The sequence below is a fragment of the Hydra vulgaris genome, chromosome 12 (genome assembly GCF_038396675.1).
Source record: "Hydra vulgaris chromosome 12, alternate assembly HydraT2T_AEP".
Classification (NCBI taxonomy): domain Eukaryota; kingdom Metazoa; phylum Cnidaria; class Hydrozoa; order Anthoathecata; family Hydridae; genus Hydra; species Hydra vulgaris.
Window position 1 is genome coordinate 27,381,583 of NC_088931.1, and position 23,418 is coordinate 27,405,000.

The 23,418-nt window shown below is 29.1% G+C and overlaps 4 protein-coding genes across 4 annotated transcripts; 3 read left to right on the plus strand and 1 right to left on the minus strand.

The window, feature by feature from the left end:
* The first annotated feature begins 3,030 nt into the window (after window positions 1-3,030).
* Window positions 3,031-5,029, plus strand: LOC136088036 (zinc finger MYM-type protein 1-like). The gene is made up of 3 exons (XM_065811679.1): window positions 3,031-3,182; window positions 3,237-4,341; window positions 4,592-5,029. The coding sequence occupies exons 1-3, from the start codon at window positions 3,031-3,033 to the stop codon at window positions 5,027-5,029; spliced, it is 1,695 nt and encodes a 564-aa protein (XP_065667751.1).
* A 384-nt stretch (window positions 5,030-5,413) lies between these two features.
* On the plus strand, window positions 5,414-7,374 carry LOC124816740 (uncharacterized). The gene is made up of 2 exons (XM_065811137.1): window positions 5,414-5,709; window positions 6,118-7,374. The coding sequence occupies exons 1-2, from the start codon at window positions 5,499-5,501 to the stop codon at window positions 6,546-6,548; spliced, it is 642 nt and encodes a 213-aa protein (XP_065667209.1). The 5' UTR covers window positions 5,414-5,498; the 3' UTR covers window positions 6,549-7,374.
* Window positions 7,375-11,369: 3,995 nt separating this feature from the next.
* Window positions 11,370-14,227, minus strand: LOC136087707 (THAP domain-containing protein 2-like). Its single transcript, XM_065811138.1, has 3 exons — window positions 14,112-14,227; window positions 13,833-14,025; window positions 11,370-13,705 (listed from the first exon to the last, which is right to left on the minus strand). Exons 1-3 carry the CDS (start codon window positions 14,189-14,191, stop codon window positions 13,523-13,525), a joined length of 456 nt encoding a protein of 151 aa, XP_065667210.1. The 5' UTR covers window positions 14,192-14,227; the 3' UTR covers window positions 11,370-13,522.
* A 1,150-nt stretch (window positions 14,228-15,377) lies between these two features.
* LOC136088617 (uncharacterized) lies at window positions 15,378-19,202 on the plus strand. Its single transcript, XM_065812768.1, has 3 exons — window positions 15,378-15,499; window positions 15,646-15,836; window positions 16,183-19,202. Exons 2-3 carry the CDS (start codon window positions 15,826-15,828, stop codon window positions 16,976-16,978), a joined length of 807 nt encoding a protein of 268 aa, XP_065668840.1. The 5' UTR covers window positions 15,378-15,499; window positions 15,646-15,825; the 3' UTR covers window positions 16,979-19,202.
* The last annotated feature ends 4,216 nt before the right edge of the window (window positions 19,203-23,418 follow it).

Consider the following 23,418-nt stretch of genomic DNA (forward strand, 5'->3'; position numbering starts at 1 on the left):
TATGGCATGAGTGTATCTACATTTGTTATTTTTTCAACAATGAAATTGTCATTCCATATAATATGATCCTCAAAACGACGGTTTAATTTATTTAAAAAAACAGTTAAATTAGGATGGTTCAAGTTACCTTAAAAAAAGGCTGTCTAATATTTATGAAGATTTGGTTGCGAACGACAACTTTTTGAAAGAAAAAGTATGGAGAATTAAGGAGAAAACGGTCACATTAGAAATAGAATCTTATTTCTTTCAATACATTTTAAATATAAAAAGAAAAATTATTATAAATTAATATATTACTTTACATATATACAAATATAAATATATTTATAATCGAAATAAAGGTTTGCAAACAATTAAAGAACTATAAATTTTCTTCTTTATTAATATGTTTAATCCTTCACTTTAATGAAATTTCCTAGATGAATAAAAATAAATATAAATAAGGAGAAATTAAGGAGAGCAGTCTAATTTTACCTTTTTTTAAGGTTATTTAAGTACTGTTAAAGAGAATTTTTTTTTTTTAAGGATATTTAAGGTTTTTAAGGATGAGTGGAAACCCTGTAAATCTATTTTCAAAATAAAATCTGCTATCATATAACGAAAAGATAAATAGTATTTGAAAAAGTTACTTTAGTGCCTGGTTGCAATCCCAGCAGTTTTTTAAACATGGTGAACATAACCATTGAGGTGACATAAGCGTAAATAATAATAGTAATCAGAAGCATAATATTAACTCACAAGTATAATTCCACATGACGGGTTTGCAAAATGAGAATGTTTACGAAAATAGGTTTATAAAAGAAAAAAGGCAAACTTTTAGCTGAACTTCCTCTGATTTCCTCTCATCTGTTTTAGAAGTTGAGCACCAAATTACTTATTTCTATATCGAAAAATTAAGCATCATTACATAAGTTGTCATATATCCTTTTTATTTCATACAACTTAATTTTTAAATAGTTGATATGATCTAACAGTAGACTAACTTTCCAGAACTTGAATTATGCTGCATTTTTTTAATAATTACCACTAAAAAAAACTGATTTATACCACTGATCTCAAAATATAACTGGATAGCGTGTACGGCAAATTTTTTGAAGCCAGTTTTGGCCTCCCAAGATGGCGGCGAATTTGGTTGATTACACATTAAAAAACTTTTGTCGCGAACTTTTATATCTTTCGTATATAAATATCATTTAATGTACAAGCCTCAAATATAAATATAATTTTCGGTTTTACTTAAAATTAAGAAAAACAACAAGAAAAAACACAATATTACATATTTACGTATTTTCTAAGATATATATATATATATATATATATATATATATATATATATATATATATATATATATATATATATATATATATATATATATATATATATATATATATATATATATATATATATATATATATATATATAATTAACATTAAATTTGTATAATATCTTTTTTTCTTTCTTTTTTTTAAATAAATATAATTAAATAAGATAAAATTTTTTTAGTTAAAGTTTTTAAGAAATAGTTCATTTAACATTGGTAATAAAGAACAATTAAGAAACTTGTATTATACGTAGAATCTGGTAGTTAACCAATTAGTAGAAGTAATAAACAAATAAGAACCTAGTATTTATCCAAATTAACATCTTCCACATAACTTTCAAATAATTATTTTAAATTAGAATAAAAAAAATATGAAATAGTTTTTAATCAATTTTTTAAATTATTTACTTTTTTAACTTTATTTTAACTATAAATTACCTGTTTAATACTGTTTATAATACAATTTATGCACCTTTTAGTTCTTAACTACCCAATGCTGTGTGCTAGAAGGTTAATAACACAACTGTATGGTAGGCAGCTAAATATTTTTAAATAGATATCACAAATTAACAAATGCTGCATAAACTATTAGCTGAGCTCTGTGAGTACACACAACTCAGGGGTTCCTTCTAGAATTTTTACAAATAATTATTTGTACTTTATTTTGTATTTGGTTATATATATACAAATATATATAAATATATATATATATATATATATATATATATATATATATATATATATATATATATATATATATATATATATATATATATATATATATATATATATATATATATATATATATATATATATATATATATATATATATATATATATATATATATATATATATACAGGGGCGTGCAGAGCGTGAGTCACCCGAGCAAATTGCTCGGGGCCCCGGACCCTATGGGGGCCCCCAACAGCGGCAATAACATTCCAGGTTTTTTTTTCCTTCTCTTTTTCCCCATCAAGAGCTTTAACTTACATAAAAAATAAAAATAGCTCATTAAGTTTAATGAAAATTGCCTCAAAAATGAGCTTGAGATCTAATAATTTTTTTAAAAATAAATTTAGCGTTGCGTAATTTATAGAAGATGTATATATGTATATATATCTATTAGACGAAAGTGTCTAAAAAAATAAAAATGAAACGCACGTATCCATCTGGTGCATCAAAGTTAAAAATCAGTAAAGTAAAAAAAGCGGTTCTACAAAAAGGAAGACAAACATTATTTGATGTTGGAATTACAACTACTCCTAAAACATCAGATGCCCTTTACACTAGCTCAACGAAGCAAAAATATGACGGTAGTATCCAATCTTCTGTTTCTGGTAATAGTGCTGGCAGTATAGAGAAATTAGCCACTTTTGAAGACTGTCAAATTAGTGGTAGTGATAATACTTCTACAAGGACCACTAGCAGTGATGGACCAGCATTGTTGCAGCCATTTGACATTGGTGAATTTGAAACAGAAAATTTCTCCCCTTCTCAGCTGGAAAAGTTTTTCATGGCTGGTCACATTCCTTTCCCACTGGATATGCCAAAAGATAATGGAAATCACATATTTCCAATGTCAGTTTTGAAAAGCAGAATGCCGAATGGGGAATCCTTCTAGCGGGATTGGCTTGTATTTAGCCCAGCAAAGCAGCATTGTTTTGTTTTCCATGCCGATTATTTTTACCTAGAAATCAACTTCCACACATGGCTTCATCCCTTGCAATGATTGGAGGATGGGGATATGAAAAGAAGTGGAAGAATCTCATCAGTCGAATTCCTGAACATGAGCATTCGAAAATCCATAAACAATGCTACATTCAGTGGCGTGAATTGGAAGCTCGAATGAAAACTGATCAGTCAATTGAACATTTGATGAATCGCCAAATTCTCAATGAAGCTGACACCTGAAGAAAAATCTTGGAACGAATCTTGGATGTGATTCTGTTTCTTGGTGAACGTGGATTGGCTATTCGTGGAAAATCTGACCTAATTGGAGATTCTCATAATGGAAATTTCTTAGGATTGCTGGAACTGATTTCGCATTATGACCCAATTTTTAAGGAACATGTGATAAAAGTTAAACAATCACAGGACAAGGGTCAACGTCTTCAGGCGCATTACTTGTCAAATCGTTCTCAAAATGAATTCATTGGCCTTTGTGCAGCTGAGGTTCGCAGGCAAATTATAGAAGAGTGCAAGTCTGCAAAGTATTTTTCAATTATGGTTGATGCCACTCTTGATGTGAGCCATACTGAACAAAGTTCGTTTGTCATTCGATTTGTACATGAAAAAGAACCTCGAAAATTTTTAATTGAAGAGCGGTTTTTGATTTTTGCAGATTGTGCCAAGAAGACTGGATCTGATATTGCGGAATTAATTCTGGAAACTTTGGAAACATTAAAAATTTGTTTTGAAGACTGCCGTGGCCAAGGCTATGGCAATGGAGTCAACATGTCAGGAAAATATAAGGGTGTTCAAGCAATCCTACAAAAGAAGAACCCATTGTCTGTATTCTCACCCTGTGGTTGTCATTCATTGAATTTGTATGGACAGAATGCTGCCTCAAGCTGTACAGATGCTGAGACTTTCTTTGGAACTGTTCAAACCGTATATACGATCTTTTCTGCTAGTCCGCAACGCTGGGAAATATTGCAAAAGAGACTTCACAGTGTGTCTTTGCATGGACAATCAGGAACACGATGGACTGAGAGACTTGATAGCATTCGCCCTTTCTATAATAACTTGAGCCAAATCATTGAATATTTGAAAGAAGTTAAGAGCTTGAATCTCACGCCTAAAGCAAAAACTGAGATTAGAGGTGCCCTAAAATATATGAGCTCCTTAAAATGTGTTCTCATGTCTGGAATTTGGCTGAAAGTTCTCACATTGATTGACCGCTGCAACCAGGTCATTCAGGCAAGAAAAGCAACTATTGATATTGAGGTGGAAAATATTGAAGCATTGTCAACTCAAATCTGTTCGGGAGGAATGGCCTACAATTTTAGAAGAAGCCAAGTTAGTTGCAGATGTTGCAAAAATCAGTTCTGAATTTCCAATCCACAGAAAAGTGAAACGCAAAAGTTTTTTTGGGGAGCAAATTAAAGGTGATGAACAAATTACGGAATTAACAGAAGCAGAATAAGGAGAGGAGGCAACATTTCGGAGAACGGTTTTTTATCACATTTTTGATTCTGTAATTGGTGGACTTACTGCACGTTTCACAGCAATTCAAGAAATCGTTTCTATATTCTCTTTTTTGTGGAAGTATCAAAAACTGTCTGAAGCAGAAATCAAGAGTGCTTGCTCATATTTTTCGCAAAAATATTCTTGTGATGTGACCGAAAATGAGCTGACTGAAGAATTGCTTTACATAAAACAAATTCATACTGCAAATTTTGGAAAGGAACCTCTTGCCCCATTTGACTTATTAAACAAAATTTCTGAAATGAAGCTTGGAGAACTCTTTAGAAATATAGTAATTGCATTGCGTATTTTTGCTACAATTCCAGTGACAGTGGCTTCAAGTGAGCGTTCATTCAGTAAATTGAAGCTCATCATGAATTTTTTGCGCTCAACTATGGGACAAGAACGAACAAGTGACCTCGCCATTTTGAGTATCGAGTGTCTATTAGCAAAAAATATTGATTTCCATGATGTGATTGAAAAGTTTGCTAAACAAAAGACAAGAAAAATAATATTGTAAGAAACAACAGCTGGACTATTTAATTATACTTATATTCCAGTAATATAATAAAAAAATTTAAGCAGGCCTTTTTTTTTTTTGGAGTAAAGGGGGTGGGCCCCTAAACTGAAGGATGCTCGGGGCCCCCAAATACTGTGCACGGCCCTGTATATATATTACATATATATATATATTACATATATATATATATTACATATATATATATATTACATATATATATATATTACATATATATATATATATATATATATATATATATATATATATATATATATATATATATATATATATATATAATATATTTTTTATATATATATATAATATATATTCGGTGTTCCGAGATGACGTCACTCAAAATAAAATACTTTTGTCTGCCATGTTGGTTCACAAACAACTTAAGTTTGATTTATCATTTGCGGTTTTCTTCGTTAGCTATACTTGAGTTTATCGTTTATCAATTTAAAAAAAAATGGTATTTTGTTGTATTTTCAATTGCAGTAATCGTTCTGAAAACTGCAAGAAATCGGTTTATCGAATTCCAAAGATTATAAACCACCATGATAAAGATACTGAACTGTTGTCAACAGAAAGAAGAGCAAATTGGTTTGCTGTTATAAAACGCAAAGATGTTAATTGCAATGCCAGTCACTACAGAGTTTGTTCTGATCATTTTTGTTCGGGTTAGTTAAATTTTAATATTTCTCAATATTATATAAACTACATTTTTATGTAGTTTATAAACTATAAAGTTTACTATGTAGTTTATAAAACTCTTTTATAAACTACATTTTACATATTTTTATAAACTCGTAATATAAATTACATAAATTAATTAGTGTATGTAATTTCATATTATACTTTTAAAATATAAATTTTACATACGCGTTTGTCCAATCACTGTAAAACATTCTTTTTTCTAGTATTTTCCTTATTCTATATTATAATAAATGATATTTATATCATTAAGATAATATAGTAAACAAACTACTAGAAAGAAAGCTGGTTTACATTGGTTGGACAAACGCAGTATGATTTACTTACTACAAATAAAGTAAACTAGTGAAGTATCTATATTATTATGTTTTCAGGTAAACCTTCAAAACTATTTGAAAAGACACACCCTGATTGGAACCCAACACTCAAAATGGGCTATAAATGCAAAAGTTTAAACAGCGAAAGATTCATTCGAATAAAAAAGCGACAACATGAATCTGGAGTTATGAAAACTGATAAAATAATAACTACTAAAGGCTGCACTGATATGTCTACTGAAAGTGGCATCACTATTACCGGAAATAATGTAGCTAGTGATGAAATTGATTTTAATGTTGAGCTAAATAATATAAATGGACCAACACAAATTGACATCTCAGCAAAAATAATTAAATCCCTTGAAAATAAATTGTTAGAAAAGGATAGCCTTATTTACCAGTTAAATAAAGAACTAAGTCCTAATAAAATTGGAGCTATGGAATGGTTTACTACCAATAGCAAAGTGAATAATAACCTATCGTTTTGAAGTTAGTAACTCAACAGTTTCTTCTGTATTTATTGAACTAACAGATGTCTTATTTATTTATTTACGCCAACTCATAAAATGGCCTTTACGTGAACAGATATGGAAAACTACACCTAATTGTTTTTGTAAACATTTTGGTACAAAGGTGGTTGTAATAATTGATTGCTTTGAAGTTTTTACTCATAAACCTACAAACCTTTTAGCCAGAGCACAAACGTTTTCAAGTTACAAGCATCACAACACTGTGAAGTTTTTGATCGGTATTACTACACAAGGTGTTATTAGTTTTGTTTCAAAGGCATGGGGTGGTAGAACTAGTGATAAACATCTCACTGAAAATTGTAAAATTCTTAATAGCCTGTTACCCGGTGATATTGTAATGGCCGATAGAGGTTTCAATATTGAGGAATCTGTTGCTGTTTATTGTGCGACAGTAAAAATACCAGCTTTTACTAAAGGAAAACGACAGCTTGACTCGATTGATGTAGAACAAACACTTCATATTGCATCAGTTAGAATTCATGTAGAGCGAGTAATTGGAAATTTAAAAAATAAGTACACCATTTTACAAGACATTTTACCACTAGATTACCTTATAAGAAAAGATAACAGTGGTTATTCAACAGTTGATAAAATTGCAATTGTGTCATGTGGTCTAACAAATATGTGTGATTCTGTTATTCCATTTGACTAAAACTAGTTTTTCAGTTTATTTAGTTTTGTTAATTTTATTTAAAAAAAAATTTTTGTATAATAAATATGTCCTTTAACAGTAATAAAAGGTAGTGATGTTTATTAATAAAGAATGTTGATAATGATTTTAAAATGTTCTAAAATATTTATTTTTTGTGTCTGGTTGTTGAAAAAGTTCTACATTTTTCAGTTATAAGTTTGTGAGTTGTACTTATTTGTTTATTTGGTTTATTAAATTTCAAATAGTTAAATCTAATTATAAAGTTATTTTCGATAAATCTTAGTTATCTACACAAAAAATGACTATATTTACAATAAGCTATATGCTAATTACCTTTTAAGTATTAAATTTGAAGGGCTGCTTTAACTCCTGCAACTGCACAGATAGAAACTCATAGTTGTATAAATTCAAATTTGGAATCCCCAAAAAGTCATTTTAATTAAATTCTTATGTGCAGGTCATTAAAATAGATATAAATAAAGCTCCCTAAATAAGAATTTGACGCACAACAAAACCATATTCCAACCATTTGGAAAATTTGAATAAACTTACTTTTTGTTGCCAAATATATATATATATATATATATATATATATATATATATATATATATATATATATATATATATATATATATATATATATATATATATAAACACCTTGCCCCTTTTATTAACTAAGTAATTTTTTTTTTGTTAATTTGCTATAAATACTTTAGGATCAAGTAGTGTTTATTGCTTTAAAAATTATCACATTTACTTAGCACCCAAGAGAACTAATCTAGAATGCGCTTATAAAGTATGTACTGGGAACAGAAGCAGCGAGAGCCCGCTTCTTTTTTTATTCAGCAAGTATCATTACGGTACCCCCAATTGCTAGTATTTTAAGAACGTTACATTACGGTACCCCCAATTACTTGCGTTGACCGTGAGGAGGGCGGCACGAATAAGATTCTGCTAAGGGGCCATCCATAAAGTACGTACATGTACGTACTTTATGGTACATATATACAAAGTACGTATGTATTTGGGGAGGTGGTTTCCCAAAAGCGTACGAACGCGTACAAGAGGGTAGGGGTGTTAAAGACAGTGATTGTCTTTAATTATATTTGAATGACAATAAAAATTTTTGAATATCTTCTAAACTTGATTTTATTATGTTTTTTACATTGCGTTTCGCATGCCTAACAAATTTGTAGTTTTTAATTTCTTTCTTAAAATAAGAAAAGAAATTTAGCGCCAATCGTTCCACATAATTTTTTTATTTTTCATATGCGAAAATTAACAAAATAATTTGGAATGATTACGTTGCGCGCAACGTAATTTGATTTCCAGTGAGATAAGAAACAAAAAGACGTCAATTAAAAGCCAACTTTTTTTTTAAAATACTATTATATATTTTAATATACCATAAATATATCTTATTTCGGAAAGTTCTAGAGCACATTATTACTTTTTCTAAAGTTTTTTTTCTAAAACACATGGCCCCTGCTTCAAACTTAAACTCAAAAATTACCTCTTAGATGAAGCTTAAATGATTCCTTATGCTTCCTCATAAGTTTTTATATAAAAAACAACAATGATGAAATAATAATTAAATAATAATTTTTTTCAATTAAAATAGTTTCAAATTGGTTTGCTAATATAAACTATTACAAAAATAATTCTTCTTATATGCAATAGCTGCTCTTATATATCCTCAAAAATGAAAGTATTTTATTATTTTTTATTAGAATGTTGTTTACAATCTGGCACACCCATTTCTTATTTGGTTTATTGATTAACTTTAAACATTTTAAATGAAATAGTTTTCTCAAACAATCAATGTTATTGCATGGAAACAGTTCGCCATCTTCTTTTCCATTGCAATAACAATTTTGTATACTTATATTTAAATGTATATTTTCTTCATTTAACTTTTGAGTGAAATACTTAGCCGCTAGTTCTGGGAGTATTAAATGTTTAAACTTTATTTCACACTCTTTGATAATATCTTCCCACAACTTTATATCAGGGAAAATGCGTTCTATGTGATAATCTTTTTCTGTGTAAATAAAGAAATCACAATACTTTTTTTTTACATAAGTTTATCTGTGTTTGAATTTGATAATAATATGGATGGTTTCTTGACAACTTTGTAACACCATCAATATTTTGTAAACAAAATTTTTTATTTTTTTCAACAGCTTCAAAAATAAAATCATCTTTATGTTTAAATGGGAATTTTATTTCAATACACCCATCACCACAGCAAGAGCAATAAACAACTGCATCAGGTGATGCTCCCATATAAAAATCCTCAGTAGACAAAAACAAACCACAATTCGAAATCTTCCAATTTTCATGGTGGGCACTAACAGAATCTGTGTAAATACTTAATGCTTTTTTCTCACGAACGTTTCCGTAGTTTGTAGCTTGCATTGAAAAGCTATTACTTACAGAATAACAAATTTTGTTAATCAAAGATGTTTGTTTATTTTGATTACAATGCATTATACTGTAAACATTGGATGCAGTAATTCTGCCAGCACGATATAAAAACCAATTTTTTGATAGTGCTTGCTTTCTTGTTAATTCCTCAACAGCTATTTGTTGTTTCTCAGTAACTTGACTAAATTCAATGTTTTTCACAGTGTTGACATAACTCTAAGTAACTATTCTTTAATAACTTTGTATCGTAAATATCAGATAACATTTTTGGTAATAAGTTGGTAATAAGTTGTTTTGGAATATAAATATTGTCATAAGGAGGTATTATAGACAAAATTGCAGGTTTAGAATTGCACAGACTCAGTTCTTTATAAAATATATCGACTTGTTTTTGTGATGGTCCTTTATACTTTTCCAAACATGACTGTTTTTTTTTATCAACAAAAGGTTCACTAGAAGTTTCATTGTTTTTTTTAAGTTTATCATCAAACTTTCTTTTAAGAGTATCTAGTGATGTAAAGTTTATATCAACCACTTCAGCATAAGGTACTGATTTTAATGAAGCAGGCAACATCTAATAGGCCTTTTCCTCAGTGACAGTTTTAGAGTCTCTAATTCGGACGATTGCGTCAACAAAAAATAAAATTGCCCCGATGTGCGAACAAGACTCCCCTAAGCCAGCCATACAGTTGCAGTGAGCAGATAATACATCACCATCCATATGGGCTATAACCCAGGTCAATGTTGGAGGTTCATTTAATCGTTGAGAATGCAAAACCTAAAATATAATTGAGTTTTATATATTAAAGCTAAAGAGCTTTTGCTTAAATATATCAAAAGAGTTTATAAAATAGTATGCGTCAACATATTATATGAAGGTTTCATATACTATTTTGGCTTTCATATTACATTCATTGAAGCTATACAAAAGATAAATATAGAAGATAAGTAAAATTATATCACCTTTCCGTGAACCAAGCATATGGATTCATTACTGAATAGTTTAACACCAATATCTCTCACCCAACCACATAAAAAATGTTTATATGCGTCTAAACTTTTAAAGCATTAAGTTCTTCTTTGGTGGCAGGACTTGGTGCAAACAATAAATATGTGATAATATCAGCATGGGTGATTTTAGGATAAAATTGTGGCTCGGAAAGATAATCTGCCTTTTTTAAAGTATATGGATCAACATTGTCTATTTTTGAGATCTTGGTTTTATATCTGCTTTTATTTTGGTTTGACAAAAGTTTGTAATAATCGCTTTCAGCCATACTCAAGGTTTTACAATGAATGTTATGATTTGTTTGTGAACCAACATGGCTGATTCGCATAATTTAACATAAATTAAAATTTTACTCGGAACACAGAATATATATGTAATATATATTTTATATTTTATATATATATATATATATATATATATATATATATATATATATATATATATATATATATATATATATATATATATATATATTATATTATATTATATATATATATGTATATATATATATATATATATGTATATATATATACATATATATATATATATATATATATATATATATATATATACATATATATATATATATATGTATATATATATATATATATATATATATATATATATATATATATATATATATATATATATATATATATATATATATATATAATCATTGATAAAAAGACATTATTGATTTTTAAATAAGACAAGTTTTGTCAATTGCTTCTGAAGCTTTTTTCCAGTTAGTTTGGCAGTTTGTTCTTTTCCAAGGTGATAAAGGCGTATTTTTGCATAGTTTTCTGAAATGAGTTGAACCAGCCAAAATAAATGGTTAACACTTATTGCTGAGTCAAACATATGAGATTAGGGTTGCCAGATGTCCCGATTTTACGAAGGAGAATTCTGCGCCAAATATGTAAAAAAAAATTTTTTACTTAGTTCTCCTTCGTAAAACCGGGACATCTGGCAACCCTAGAGATGCTAGTTCAGTGAAAATTTTAGAGAAATCCACTGATCTCAAGACAGCACTGGCTCTTGCTTTTTGAATTCCGATTTCATTTGGAAGATGGCCATCTGTTGAAGCAAGCAATCTTTGAAAACACTTTTCAGTTTATTCGCATATGATAATAACACCATTAATCAAACCTCCTCTGTCTTTAAATTTTAAAAAGCTATTTTGTTCTAAATGAAAAGGGAGTACTAGTGCATTTTGACATTTAATACAGATTATTTTTTTAGAAGTCATTTTTGCTACATATCCAGCAATATATGAAATTGAAGCTTTTTTGTATTCAGATAGGTTGCTGAAATTTGGAATATCTGCATAATCATGATCACTTCTAGTTAGTTTTCTCTCCGTTAAATCATATTTTCTTATTAATTCAATATAAGTCATAGATATTTTGGTGGTGGAGTCATCAAAAGAATCGTCTAATACATTTAATATATGTGTTTAATCTCTGATGCTGCAGTTACCATTTGAACATTGAATACTACTTCGCATCAAGAGTCGTTTATGTGGCTGTAAATTGTTGGCAATTGGGATTGTTGTTAAACATTCCTGCAGATCTTACAGCACAGAAAAAGATGGTCAGGATCATTTGCATACCAGTAGTATATTTAAGACTAATGATATAATTATATGCCGTGTCAAGAAACGGAAACCAAAGTGCCTTGTTACATGTATGTAATGCTGACTTGTACCCTTTGGCAAATGGGTTTCTTGAATTTAATGTCATATAATCGATCTATTATGCGAATAAACTCAATGGTAGCACCACATCCTTCAAACTGTGACAATTTAAGATTTTTTGAACAATAAAGTAAAGCATCAGCAACACTTGAACTGAATATTTGAGCAGCTAGGTTTACTTTCATTTTTTGCTGTCTAAATTCTATATGGGCTAATTTCAACTTATTTCCCATTCTAATTCCTTTTTTGGATTGCAATTTTTCCAGTTCAACTAAATAATGCCACCTGATTCTATTATTTCTACTGTCTACTATAGTACCAAGATCTGCCAGTGTATTTCTGAGAAGTTTTAACATGTAGCATACATCTAACAATACATACACTTTTTCAGATGACTTACTTGGATTGGGAAAACTGGGTAATAAATTAGTTGGTTTTAAAATTGCACCAAGTTCAGAAAGCATTGCAAAGTTGTATGATGGACCATCGCGAGTTAGCGAAACAATTTTTACACCAACATCAAAAAGTATCTTCAAACAATTTCTAACTAAATTGGCACGTTCCGCTCCATTTAGCCCATCAATAAAAAAATAATCACATGGTACTTTCCAATTACTATTTATTTAAACCACCATTAGAACAAGTGCATCTCTTGCAAATGGTAAAGAATCATCATTATTAATCCCATTTCCAAGATCAACAAATCCTCTAAATTTCTTTCCATCCCATTGTACCTGCTTCTTTATTGCCATCTCATCAAGCATAAGGGAGCACAAAATCTCACGACCTATTTTTTTTGAGGCACATACAGCAGCTTGCAGAGCAATAAAAGCAGCTTTGGTGAATCCAGGTTCGGCTGTTACTTTGGTGTACCAATCTCTTATTTGAGATTGATGTGGTAGTGCCAATTGAAAAGTCTTTCGAACAAACTCGTAAGCTTTTGAAGAATAAAATTGCAAAGTCATTGCAAAAGATCGCAGTTCGTCTGGATATTTATTTCTGATACAACCTTCATTTTTTATTGATGAAACTCTTTTCATAATAGTTAGAGGTACTCCTGGAAATGTTGTTGTAAGCATTTCTTCACATTGAGATGAAATTAAGTGATTACTTTTAAGGCATTGAACAACCTTCTTTAAAGACTTGACTTAAGATTTCAGGCGGCGATTCTTTTGCTGTGCACTTTTTAATTTTGATTTTAAATTTAGAATTTTATTCTCTTGCACTTTAAATGATGAAAAGTTTCTATTCGCATCTTTTAGTAAACTTTCCACACCTTCATTTTCCAGAGAAGTTAAGCTTACAAATGGTGCTTTTCTTTTTCTGTTTACCTAGCAATCCAATATTAAAATTATGCAAACTAATTGTGATGTTAAAGAATGGGAACACTTTTGTTGACAATATTACAATTTATTTGAAAAAAATTGTTGAGTTATTTTTAAGTTAACTTATACAAACCTTTAAAGATTGTTCTGGAAATGTAAAAACTGTTGGCTCAGAATTTTGCCTCAAACGATTTGTCTGTCCAGTCTTATCAAAACAAGATTTTTCAAAATGTTCTGAGCAAAGTGTGACATTAGAAGAGGCTATGTAATTTTCTTGCCCAATGTTATGTATCCATTTTTTTTTCTTTTCTATATCTTTTGGAAATCTAAAGTCATAAGTGTTCATACTATTAATTCTGGTTTATTTATATTTGAATATAAATTTCTTTATACAAATAATAGTTTCCCTTACTTGTGAAAAGAAACCTTTTCATTCAAATTGTTTTTTGATCCAGTTCTATTTGTACATCCAATGACACAGCAACTTGGCATGTTTATAAAATTATTTAACTGCTGCTTTACAGCTCCTTAATATAAATAAGTTAGAAAACTATAATATATAATCAAAATAATTAACAGCAGGTAAACAGTGTGTATAACTTTAGTTAAATTGATATTTCAAAGCAATGTTTTGAATATTTCTATACTAAATATTTAATAAATACACTTTTCCAAACAGTAGAAAAGTGACAATTTAGAACATTTTAATAAAGGATTTATTAAAATATAACATTTTGTATAATATAATCCTGCAATAATAACATTTAAGTATAATATAATCCTAGAAGGAACCCCTGAGTTTGTGTGTACTCACAGCACTCAGTTAATAGTTCATGCAGCTTTTGTACAAAATTGTATCTTGTTACAAAAAATTGAAAATATAAAATTATAGGTAGACATGATTGCCGCTTACCGTGCTGTTATGTTATTAACCTTCTAGCATACAGCATTGGGTAACTAAGAACTAAAGGGTACATAAATTATACATAAAAATTAACTAAGTTTGCAAGTTTCTCTAATGCCATTTAATATTAAATTTAATTAATTAATATTAAATTTAATATATTCTAAAAGATAACTTCTTTTTTTCTATAATTTTTAATAATTTTAATAATTAAAAAAAATAAATTTTTTAAAATTCTTTTTCTATTTTGTATTTGGTAAAGCCATATAGAATGTTTATTGACTTAAACCGCTAGTTATTAAAATCGCCGCCATCTTGGGCGGCCAACTTTGGCTTCAACTTTTTTTAAAAAAAACAATAGAACCAGCTATCCAGTTATATTTTGAGATCAGTGGATTTATACATACAAACACAGGGGCGGGTTTAGGGTTCGGCTTGTTAGGCGCGTCGACTAACATCTTTTTTAAGAAACACTTTTTAATTAAAAAGCTTTTTATTTTTAAAAAAAAACTTTCTTCAATTTTATTTCGTGATTTTTTGAATGTAAATTAGCGATATCTAAGGAATTTTTATAAGTATAAAGTTCTTATCTTGCTCGTTTTTCACCGGCTTCCGAATTTAAGAAATATTTGAAAAGTGGATTCTAATTTTATTATCGGTAGCGTAATTTCGGACCATATTAGGCGCGCCTAACCTGGCCCGTTTATTTGGTTGACGAGATTTTAAAATGATATAAATTATTATTAAATGTTTTCCGTTTAATCCTCCGGCAACGTAACTTCAGGTCAAGTAAGGCAAAACATTTTTGTGCATTCATTCGGCAAACGTTCAAATAATTATTAAGTTTATTTAGCTAGTGGTTTTTTCGTCGTTCGGTAGCGTAACTTCAAGCCAAGGTAGGCCCAAGTTAATTTAATCGTTAGTTAGTAGTTAGTAAGTTAAATTAATCGATTGTTTGTTTCTGTCGATTGCATATTTTATAAGAAACTTTCAACTGACTAAATTAAAACATTTTCTTAGCATGTCTTGCATTTCTTTACAGTCTGTAAGAAAATTAATTGAGAACGGTTGTATTGAAAATCTACGAACTGTTTATTTCGAATTGTCGTTAAAGGTTAATTTCCTTCACAAACCAGATCTTTATGACTTATTGACTGTTCAAAAGTCAATAAAGATAAATATTTCTGACGAGTGCGACATTCCGCAGAACTCAAGGAAAACTATGGCGTTGAAGTAAGCATTTCTCTATTTATTTCAAAAAGTAAAAGAAAAAATAATAGCAAAAACCCATTCTTTATATCAACTACAACAATAGTAATAATAATAATGATAAAAACAATGATAATGATAATAACAATAATAATTACATTAAAATAATAATAAGTTTGACTTAAAATTGCTTTAAGAAAATTAGCATAAACAAACCATTTTTTAAATTTATCTTTTGCTTTGATCTAATTGATTTTCTTTTTTTTTATCAAACATATAAATACTTGAATAAAGTTTTATTTTACATTAAGCTTGCTGTTGGATCTTTTCTACTGTGTATTAAAAAGCTTTATTCATTTTTTTTTTACAGATCTGAATCTACTGGTAATTGTCTACTTAGTTCGTTTTCTATTTGTCTGAGTGGTGATAATAGTTTGGTAATGGATTTAAGAATTCTGACAGCAATTGATTTATATTTTAATCCCTCATTTTACAGTAATCATCCATCGTTTGTCGGCTTGTGCTTAAAGTATCCAAATAAGTTTTCATCAATAGATAATTTGTTAGCAGTGTCTGTGTCCTCATATTCTGTAGACTCAAGAAAACTAAAAGATCTTGTTAAGGAAGAAGCATTACATATATGTCAAGAATTCGTATGGTCTGGTTTTCTTTGCATTCTAGCTTTTTCAACTGTGTGTTTTAAACAAGTTCAGTGTTACTACAGAACTATTGGTTCTCTCCTAAAATATAAACTTATGTTTAATCTTAAAATTAAACCTCATATTTTATCTGCAGCATCAGATATTCTGAATTTATCGTTTTGTTTTAAAGGATCAAATCCCCCACTTCCATATAAACACAATCATTATGTACCTTTAGTTTTTGTTCCAGGTAAGAAATGCTTGAAGCGTAAATTTTTATGTAAAAAAGGTAGTAATTGTGCTAAACAATTAACAATTACTATGTTTACAAATAAATACAACACCAATCAAGAACCACCTATTTCTACCATTGCTGATAAATCTTTTTTATATGAACTTAATAACAACAAATTTATAACATCCTCTCACAGAAATAATATCTTTGATTCCTTTATAGATTCAAAATCGTGTTCTTCCTATACTTTGCTACCTTTAAATGAAAATGATTGTAAAAATAAAAAATAAAAGTTTTTATCTGCTAAAATTTCAAAACTAGAGTCTAATACAAATAAGTTGTGAAGTGAATTCTCTAGTGAATATGATATTGCATGCTTTCGTTCAAAGGCATCTACTTTAAATGAAAAAAAATTAGAAATGTTTTTGTGCCTAATGAGCGTTATTGTTTTCCAAAAACAAATAGACGATCTTTCCAACTTATCTGGTTAAAGCAATTTTCTTGGCTTAGCTATTCACCATCTGAAGATGGAGCATATTGTTTGAGTTGTGTTTTGTTTGGGATTAAATACTTTTCGAAATCTAGTAGATGTAAAAACTTGTTTTCTCAGCCTGTAAAGCACTGGCCAAATGCTCTGAGTGCTTTTAAAAGACATTATCATGGGAAAAAAGAAAAAATTAATGAACATCACTTAGCTGTACAAAGTTTTCATTATAACACCTGGACCATATTTTCAGCAGTTTCAAATACAATGAATCGAAGTATTCAAAATATTGATATTTTGATTAATAAAGAATATGAAAAGGAGGTTTCTTCAAATCGGGACAAATTGCGTTCAATTGTTGGCTCAATCATTTTCTTAGGTCGTCTCAATATAGCTTTTAGAGGTTATCGTGACAATTCCTAACATCATCCTACTGTTGGAAAATACTCTTTAGTAAATGGAATAGGAAATTTTGTTGAACTTTTAAACTACAGGATCAAAGGTGGGGATAAAGTTCTTGAGCATCATCTTAACAGCTGTGCAAAGAATGCATCTTATATTTCTAATTCATCACAAAATGAATTAATAAATTGTTGTGGTAAATATATCCAGAATATTTTAATTTCCGATATAAAGGAAAATCAATTTTTTTTGATAATTGCTGATGAAGCATCTGATTGCTCCAATCAGGAACATATGTCTTTAATTATTAGATTTTTAGATAGTTCTTTTGATTTTGGAAAGAATTTATGGGTTTTTTGCATTTTGAATATGGTTTATCAGGAGAAGCTCTTTGCAAAACTATTTTATCATGTCTTAAAGATTATTCTCTTGACATTTCCAATTGTCAAGGTCAGTAGTATGATAGTGCAGGATCTGTTGCTGGTCATATTAAAGGTTTTGCAAAGACAATTAAAGATTACAATGACAAAGCAGTTTATACTCACTGTTTTAGTCATCGTCTTAATCTTAATGTAGCAAATTCGTGCAAACTGCAAGAAGTCAGAAATATGATGGAGCAAGTAAAACAATTGTCTTATTTTTTTAATTTTTCTGAGTCAAGACAAAATTTATTAGAAGCAGCTATCACCTAACATTGTCCATCTGCAATAAAGAAAAAATTAATTGATGTTTGTCACACAAGGTGGGTTGAATGCATAACTGGGTTGCATGATTTGAAAGTATGTTTGTACCTATTGTTTTTTATCTTGAAGGAATGAGCATGGACTTTCTCACAAGCTTCTTGTTTTTTAAAACTCATTACAACTTTTGACTTTATTGCATCTTTAGTGATTACTCGAACAGTTCTTGACTACACTATTCTTGTTACACAAATGTTGCAACGTAAAACTTTTGACATTTGTGATGGTTTAAGTGCTATTTCAGCTTTAAAAAGTTGTATGTTTACACAAATTGATTAAACTAATTGAAATCTAATTGATGATTATCACATAAAGTGGTATGATACAATTCTTTGTCTTGCTTCTAAAGTTGATGTTGCAGAAGTTAAATCAAGAATATCAACTTGTCAAATATATAGAAATTATGTTCCTTCTGTTCAACTTCAGATTATTTCAAGAAATCGTTAACCATACCACTTATCGATCACCTCCTATTCGAAGTTAATAAAAGATTTAGTGATAATGCTTTGGTTGCTTATGATGGTTTGGTTATTATTCCAGATAAAATAATGTCTTATGTTTCTTCTGCGTGTGAAAGATCGTTTTTAGCTATGAGACGATTAAAAAACAACACACAAAGTACTATGTAATCTGAGAGAATGAACAGTCTTGCTTTATTGCATATTCACCAAGAGATAGAACCTAATGTTGAAAAAGTTATAGACTTATTTGCACTTAAAAATCGTAGATTAAATTTTACAGATAAAAACTGTTAACCATTTTTTTTTTTTTTATTATTTATTTTCTTTAACATGTTTTTTTTATTTGTTAATTTGTAAGTTAACTTTTATTATTTTATGTTTAATGCTTTTTAAGTTGTTTTAAAATTTTAATTAAAATTACTCTATATATAATTAGTTTACGTAATACTTAGTGTCTGGGCCATATTAGTAACAAAATCCCTTTTTTTTTGAAATACAATACAGTTACCTTTTTTCTGAGCAAAGTGTGTTGTTAAAATTCCAGAGGTCAGTCCTTCCTCAATTTTAAACAAGCAATAAACAGGGTTGATTATATAATAAATATAAGACTAAGAATAAATTGTCTGTTAAATATTGTTCGCAACTAGAGCTAAAGTCTAGCCACTATTTGGAACACATCAGGCCGTCAAATCCTAAGCAAAAATGCAAAAAAGACTATTTTAGAGTAAGTAATAAGCAAGTAATTATCAAAAAGGACAAAAGTCCAGTTAGAAGCTTACAATTTAGTGGTAGGAATGGGCAGGACTGATTTCCGTATGTTTTTAACAATTTGGTACTTTTTTTTTTTTTTTTTTTGTGTGTAACTTCGTATCTGAACCCCAAAAGAACCCAGTTACTTTAAGGAACACATACAGCTGTAAAAACTTGAGTGAGAAAGAAGCTATAGTTTTCTTGGAGTTAGTGTTAGTTAGACAATGACCAAAAAAGTTAGACAGGTGCCCAGTAAAGAAGCATTCAGTGAAGAAGGGGAAATTCTAGTCACTTATATTTATATCGCTATATGAAATGTATATCATTTTAGCGCAGATATTCAATTTATATATAGTTTATATCTAAATTTCGTTTATACTGCTTTATTGAAAATATTCAATCAATACTTTGTTAAGAAATTATAATTTGTTTATATTATATTTGTTTATTTAATGGTAGTAAAACTCTCTCAGTTTATATTAAATTATAATGTATATCCTTCAGGGAAAACATTTGTTAATATTTAGATTATAATTAATTATAATTTATACCGTATAAATGGAGCTATTCGATTTACGATCTATGCCGTTTTAGTGGAGTAATTTGTTTTCTAAACCTGTAAACCATTTTAGTAGAATTTTTCGTTTTATACTTAGGTTATATTTTAATATACCCTTTATTATTATATATAATTTAAATTAATGTAAACTTATCCTCATATTTAATTAATACTCTTTAAATGGAAATATTTGTTTTAAGCTTATTATTGTTTGGTTGCTTTTTTAATTTTGATTTTAATTGGGGAAATGTTCATTTTATATTCATGTCTAATTCTTTTAATTAATGCCTTTGACCGGAAATATTCGTTTTATAAATAAATAAAATAAATTTGAATTTCAGATATAATTACAGCTGAACCATTTAGTCGATTGTTTTAGTAAATTTGTATTATAAAAATATGCAGCTTTATAGCAAAAATATTTGTTTTACATTTAGTTTATATTCATAGACAGCAATAAACAGAATAAATCTGTGTACCACCAAGCAACACGAACTTGTCAGCCTCAGACGAAAAATATTAAACACCCAATTAAAACTTTAAGAACCCATAAGATAAGTACAAAATTTACGATTACTTTATATCTAAATTACTTTAATTGTATATATTTCTTTACTGCCTAAAAAATTTTTTTTTTATTTTTTTAATTTACAAAAACCAAAACAACTGTTAATAATTGCCATCGTTATGGTAATCACAATGTGATAAACCAATCAACACAATATAACAAAATAGCTTAATTTATTAAACATAAAGCACTACAATAAAGCAGATGTACAACAAAAAACATCAAAAACAGACATTAATTATAATGTGTGCGCATATTTACTTAAAGAAAGAGTAAAAATATATATCAGCTTTAAATAAAGTAGAAAATTATGTAGTATTATACCAGATTCTTGTCAGGAAATGGATATAGTATTGACCCTTATAAGGACTCAATACTCTGGTATATGATGTTTCGAATGTTTTAATGTTCATTCCTAGAAACCCCCGTCGGGATATCATCCTCAAAACAAGCAAGTAAAACCCACTTCTATGTCGTCAAAGCCTTCTTATGTTGCAACATTTGATAGGGCATACTACTGTAAAGCCAAACACCCTAACTCTCTCCCTTTTAAAAAGATACATGCTGATATACTTTTAAGAAAGTTAGTAGAACTTATTGCGCAGGAGGTAGTCTTAAGGATCTAAATCTAAAAAATGATACCAAACGGCCCAGTAAGTGCTGAATACTTATTTTGTACTTATATTAATTTATAAAAAATTAAAAAACAAATTAATAAAAATAAAGATAAAAAATGAACATGCAACTTACCATATCTTGATTGCAAAAAGTTTTGAAATTTGTGGTACTAAAGTGGACTGTTTGTGCAACGCGAATGAGCAGATAATTAAAACGCATGTAAAAGTGTACCACGATGCTCTATGACGCATGTTGCGGTAACACGGTGAAAAGCAGAAACAATAGAGAATATGCTCTTTGAGTCAAATTTCAACAGATGTATATGCAGTTGGTAAATAAAAGTGCAAACCAATTGGTAGATAAAAGTGCAAAATGATTGGTTGATGAAAATGATGTGGTTAAAGTGTATTTAAAAGGGTGAGTAGAAAGTTCCAGAAAACAGTCAGCAAAAGTAAGATACTTTTGAAACAGTTGTGAGGGAAGAGAGAATATGAATAATATTATTAGTGTAAACCGACCACCATAATGAAACAGAGAAAAACAAAGTTATGCACCCATCTGTCTCTTAGGTCCCTGACGCACAACATAATACATTAAAGAGAGCTCCCTAAGTAAATAAATTTAAGTCCACAAACTGCAAGGTTTAACTTTAAATTGGGTAAAATTAGTTTCAAATGGCCTGAACTATCATTTGTTTGTCGCAATGTTTTAGCAATTGTTTTTAGCAATGTACAGTACACTAAAAAATGCGCGAATCTACACGAACAACCTAATCAACTAAGCGATAGGGCAATAATTATTTGAAAATATTTAGCCACACAAATAATAAATTCAAGCTGGGTATTAAATTAAGCATTTTTTATTCAAATTATTCTACTATTTTAAAATGTCATTAAAATCCTCGTTCAGAAATTTTTCAAGATTTTCTGACAAAAACACTAGTGTTTCATTCACTACTGTCGTCGTATCTTCTTGTATCATCTGTTCTTGCTCTTTTTCTTTCTCTTTTTCTTTTTTGGCTCTTTTTGTAATTTCCTCATCTTGTAAAAAGGCTGCCATGGATACTCTAATTTCTCTTTATCAATTTGTTTGATCGGTGTGCAGAGTGCTACAGTTGATAAGCCGATTGATTGATTAAGCCGACTTTTTGCTGCTTTCCTAAAGTTTATGCTCGGTCTTCTTTTTTTTACTTTTTATGTTAGGAATTAAGATAGGGCCGTTATCTTTAGTACAACCAATGGCTACCAAGTTTTTTTTAGGGGTGTTCTACAGAAAAATTGAAAATAAATTTTAATACTCTTAGTTATACGAAACCTCTTTAGTTTTTTAACGAGTAATTTCATTATGTTTTGAATGGATTAATAGATCTCCAAGCGACCTCTGGTTCGTGAAGATTTTGAGTGGTGGATTACTCAACCTTTTATACAGTGATTGGTCGTTCTTTATTATACTCCAGTGTTTACTGATCATTCTCATAATTTCTTTGCCAGTTGCATTGTATGGGAGTACTATTAGAATATCATTAGTCGAGTGAATCTTTAACTTGTTCTTAATTGGATCCAATTTACCTCCGTGGATTAGCTCATTTTGGGTTTCCAACAGGGCTTTATTTATTTGGTGGTTTATAATCATTAGTGGATATCCCTTAACTACAAGTGTTTTGGCTAAATTCTTCAATTCACTAACCAGATTGGTTTCTCCAGAGATTATTATATTATATCTTAGGGCTTGGCTATAAATGATATCTATCTTTTGGTGTTTTGGATGATTGGAGTAGAAGTTTAATAGGGCCAAGGTATCGGTAGGTTTTTTATACAGTCGCGAGGTGAGGGTTTTATCAATGTTTACGTCCAGTATTAAATCCATGAAGTTTATTGATGTAGGTGAGCTGTTAAATGTGAACTTAATGTTTTTGTGAACCTTATTCATGTATTCCTTGAGATCGTTTAATTCTTCAGTGGTACCATCAAAGATCATAAATATGTCATCAATAAATCTTTTATATACAACAATATTTTTTCCAAATTTTCGACAAATATTTTCATCCAATACACCCATGAAGATGTTGGCTTACAGGGGGGCCATTCTCGTGTCCATGGAGGTTCCAAATTTTTGTCAAAAGTTTCTGGACCCAAACATAAATGTGCT

Excerpts from the sequence above, each read along its gene's own strand:
- LOC136088036 (XM_065811679.1), top strand. The coding sequence starts at position 3,031 with ATGGCTTCATCCCTTGCAATGATTGGAGGATGGGGATATGAAAAGAAG. Across the intron at positions 3,183-3,236 it reads GCTCGAATGAAAACTGATCA|AAAAATCTTGGAACGAATCT; the intron begins GTCAATTGAACA and ends TGACACCTGAAG. Across the intron at positions 4,342-4,591 it reads ACAATTTTAGAAGAAGCCAA|TATCAAAAACTGTCTGAAGC; the intron begins GTTAGTTGCAGA and ends TTTTTGTGGAAG.
- LOC124816740 (XM_065811137.1), top strand. The coding sequence starts at position 5,499 with ATGGTATTTTGTTGTATTTTCAATTGCAGTAATCGTTCTGAAAACTGC. Across the intron at positions 5,710-6,117 it reads TTCTGATCATTTTTGTTCGG|GTAAACCTTCAAAACTATTT; the intron begins GTTAGTTAAATT and ends TTATGTTTTCAG.
- LOC136087707 (XM_065811138.1), bottom strand. The coding sequence starts at position 14,191 with ATGCCAAGTTGCTGTGTCATTGGATGTACAAATAGAACTGGATCAAAA. Across the intron at positions 14,026-14,111 it reads GAAAAGGTTTCTTTTCACAA|ATTTCCAAAAGATATAGAAA; the intron begins GTAAGGGAAACT and ends TTATGACTTTAG. Across the intron at positions 13,706-13,832 it reads TTCCAGAACAATCTTTAAAG|GTAAACAGAAAAAGAAAAGC; the intron begins GTTTGTATAAGT and ends TTGGATTGCTAG.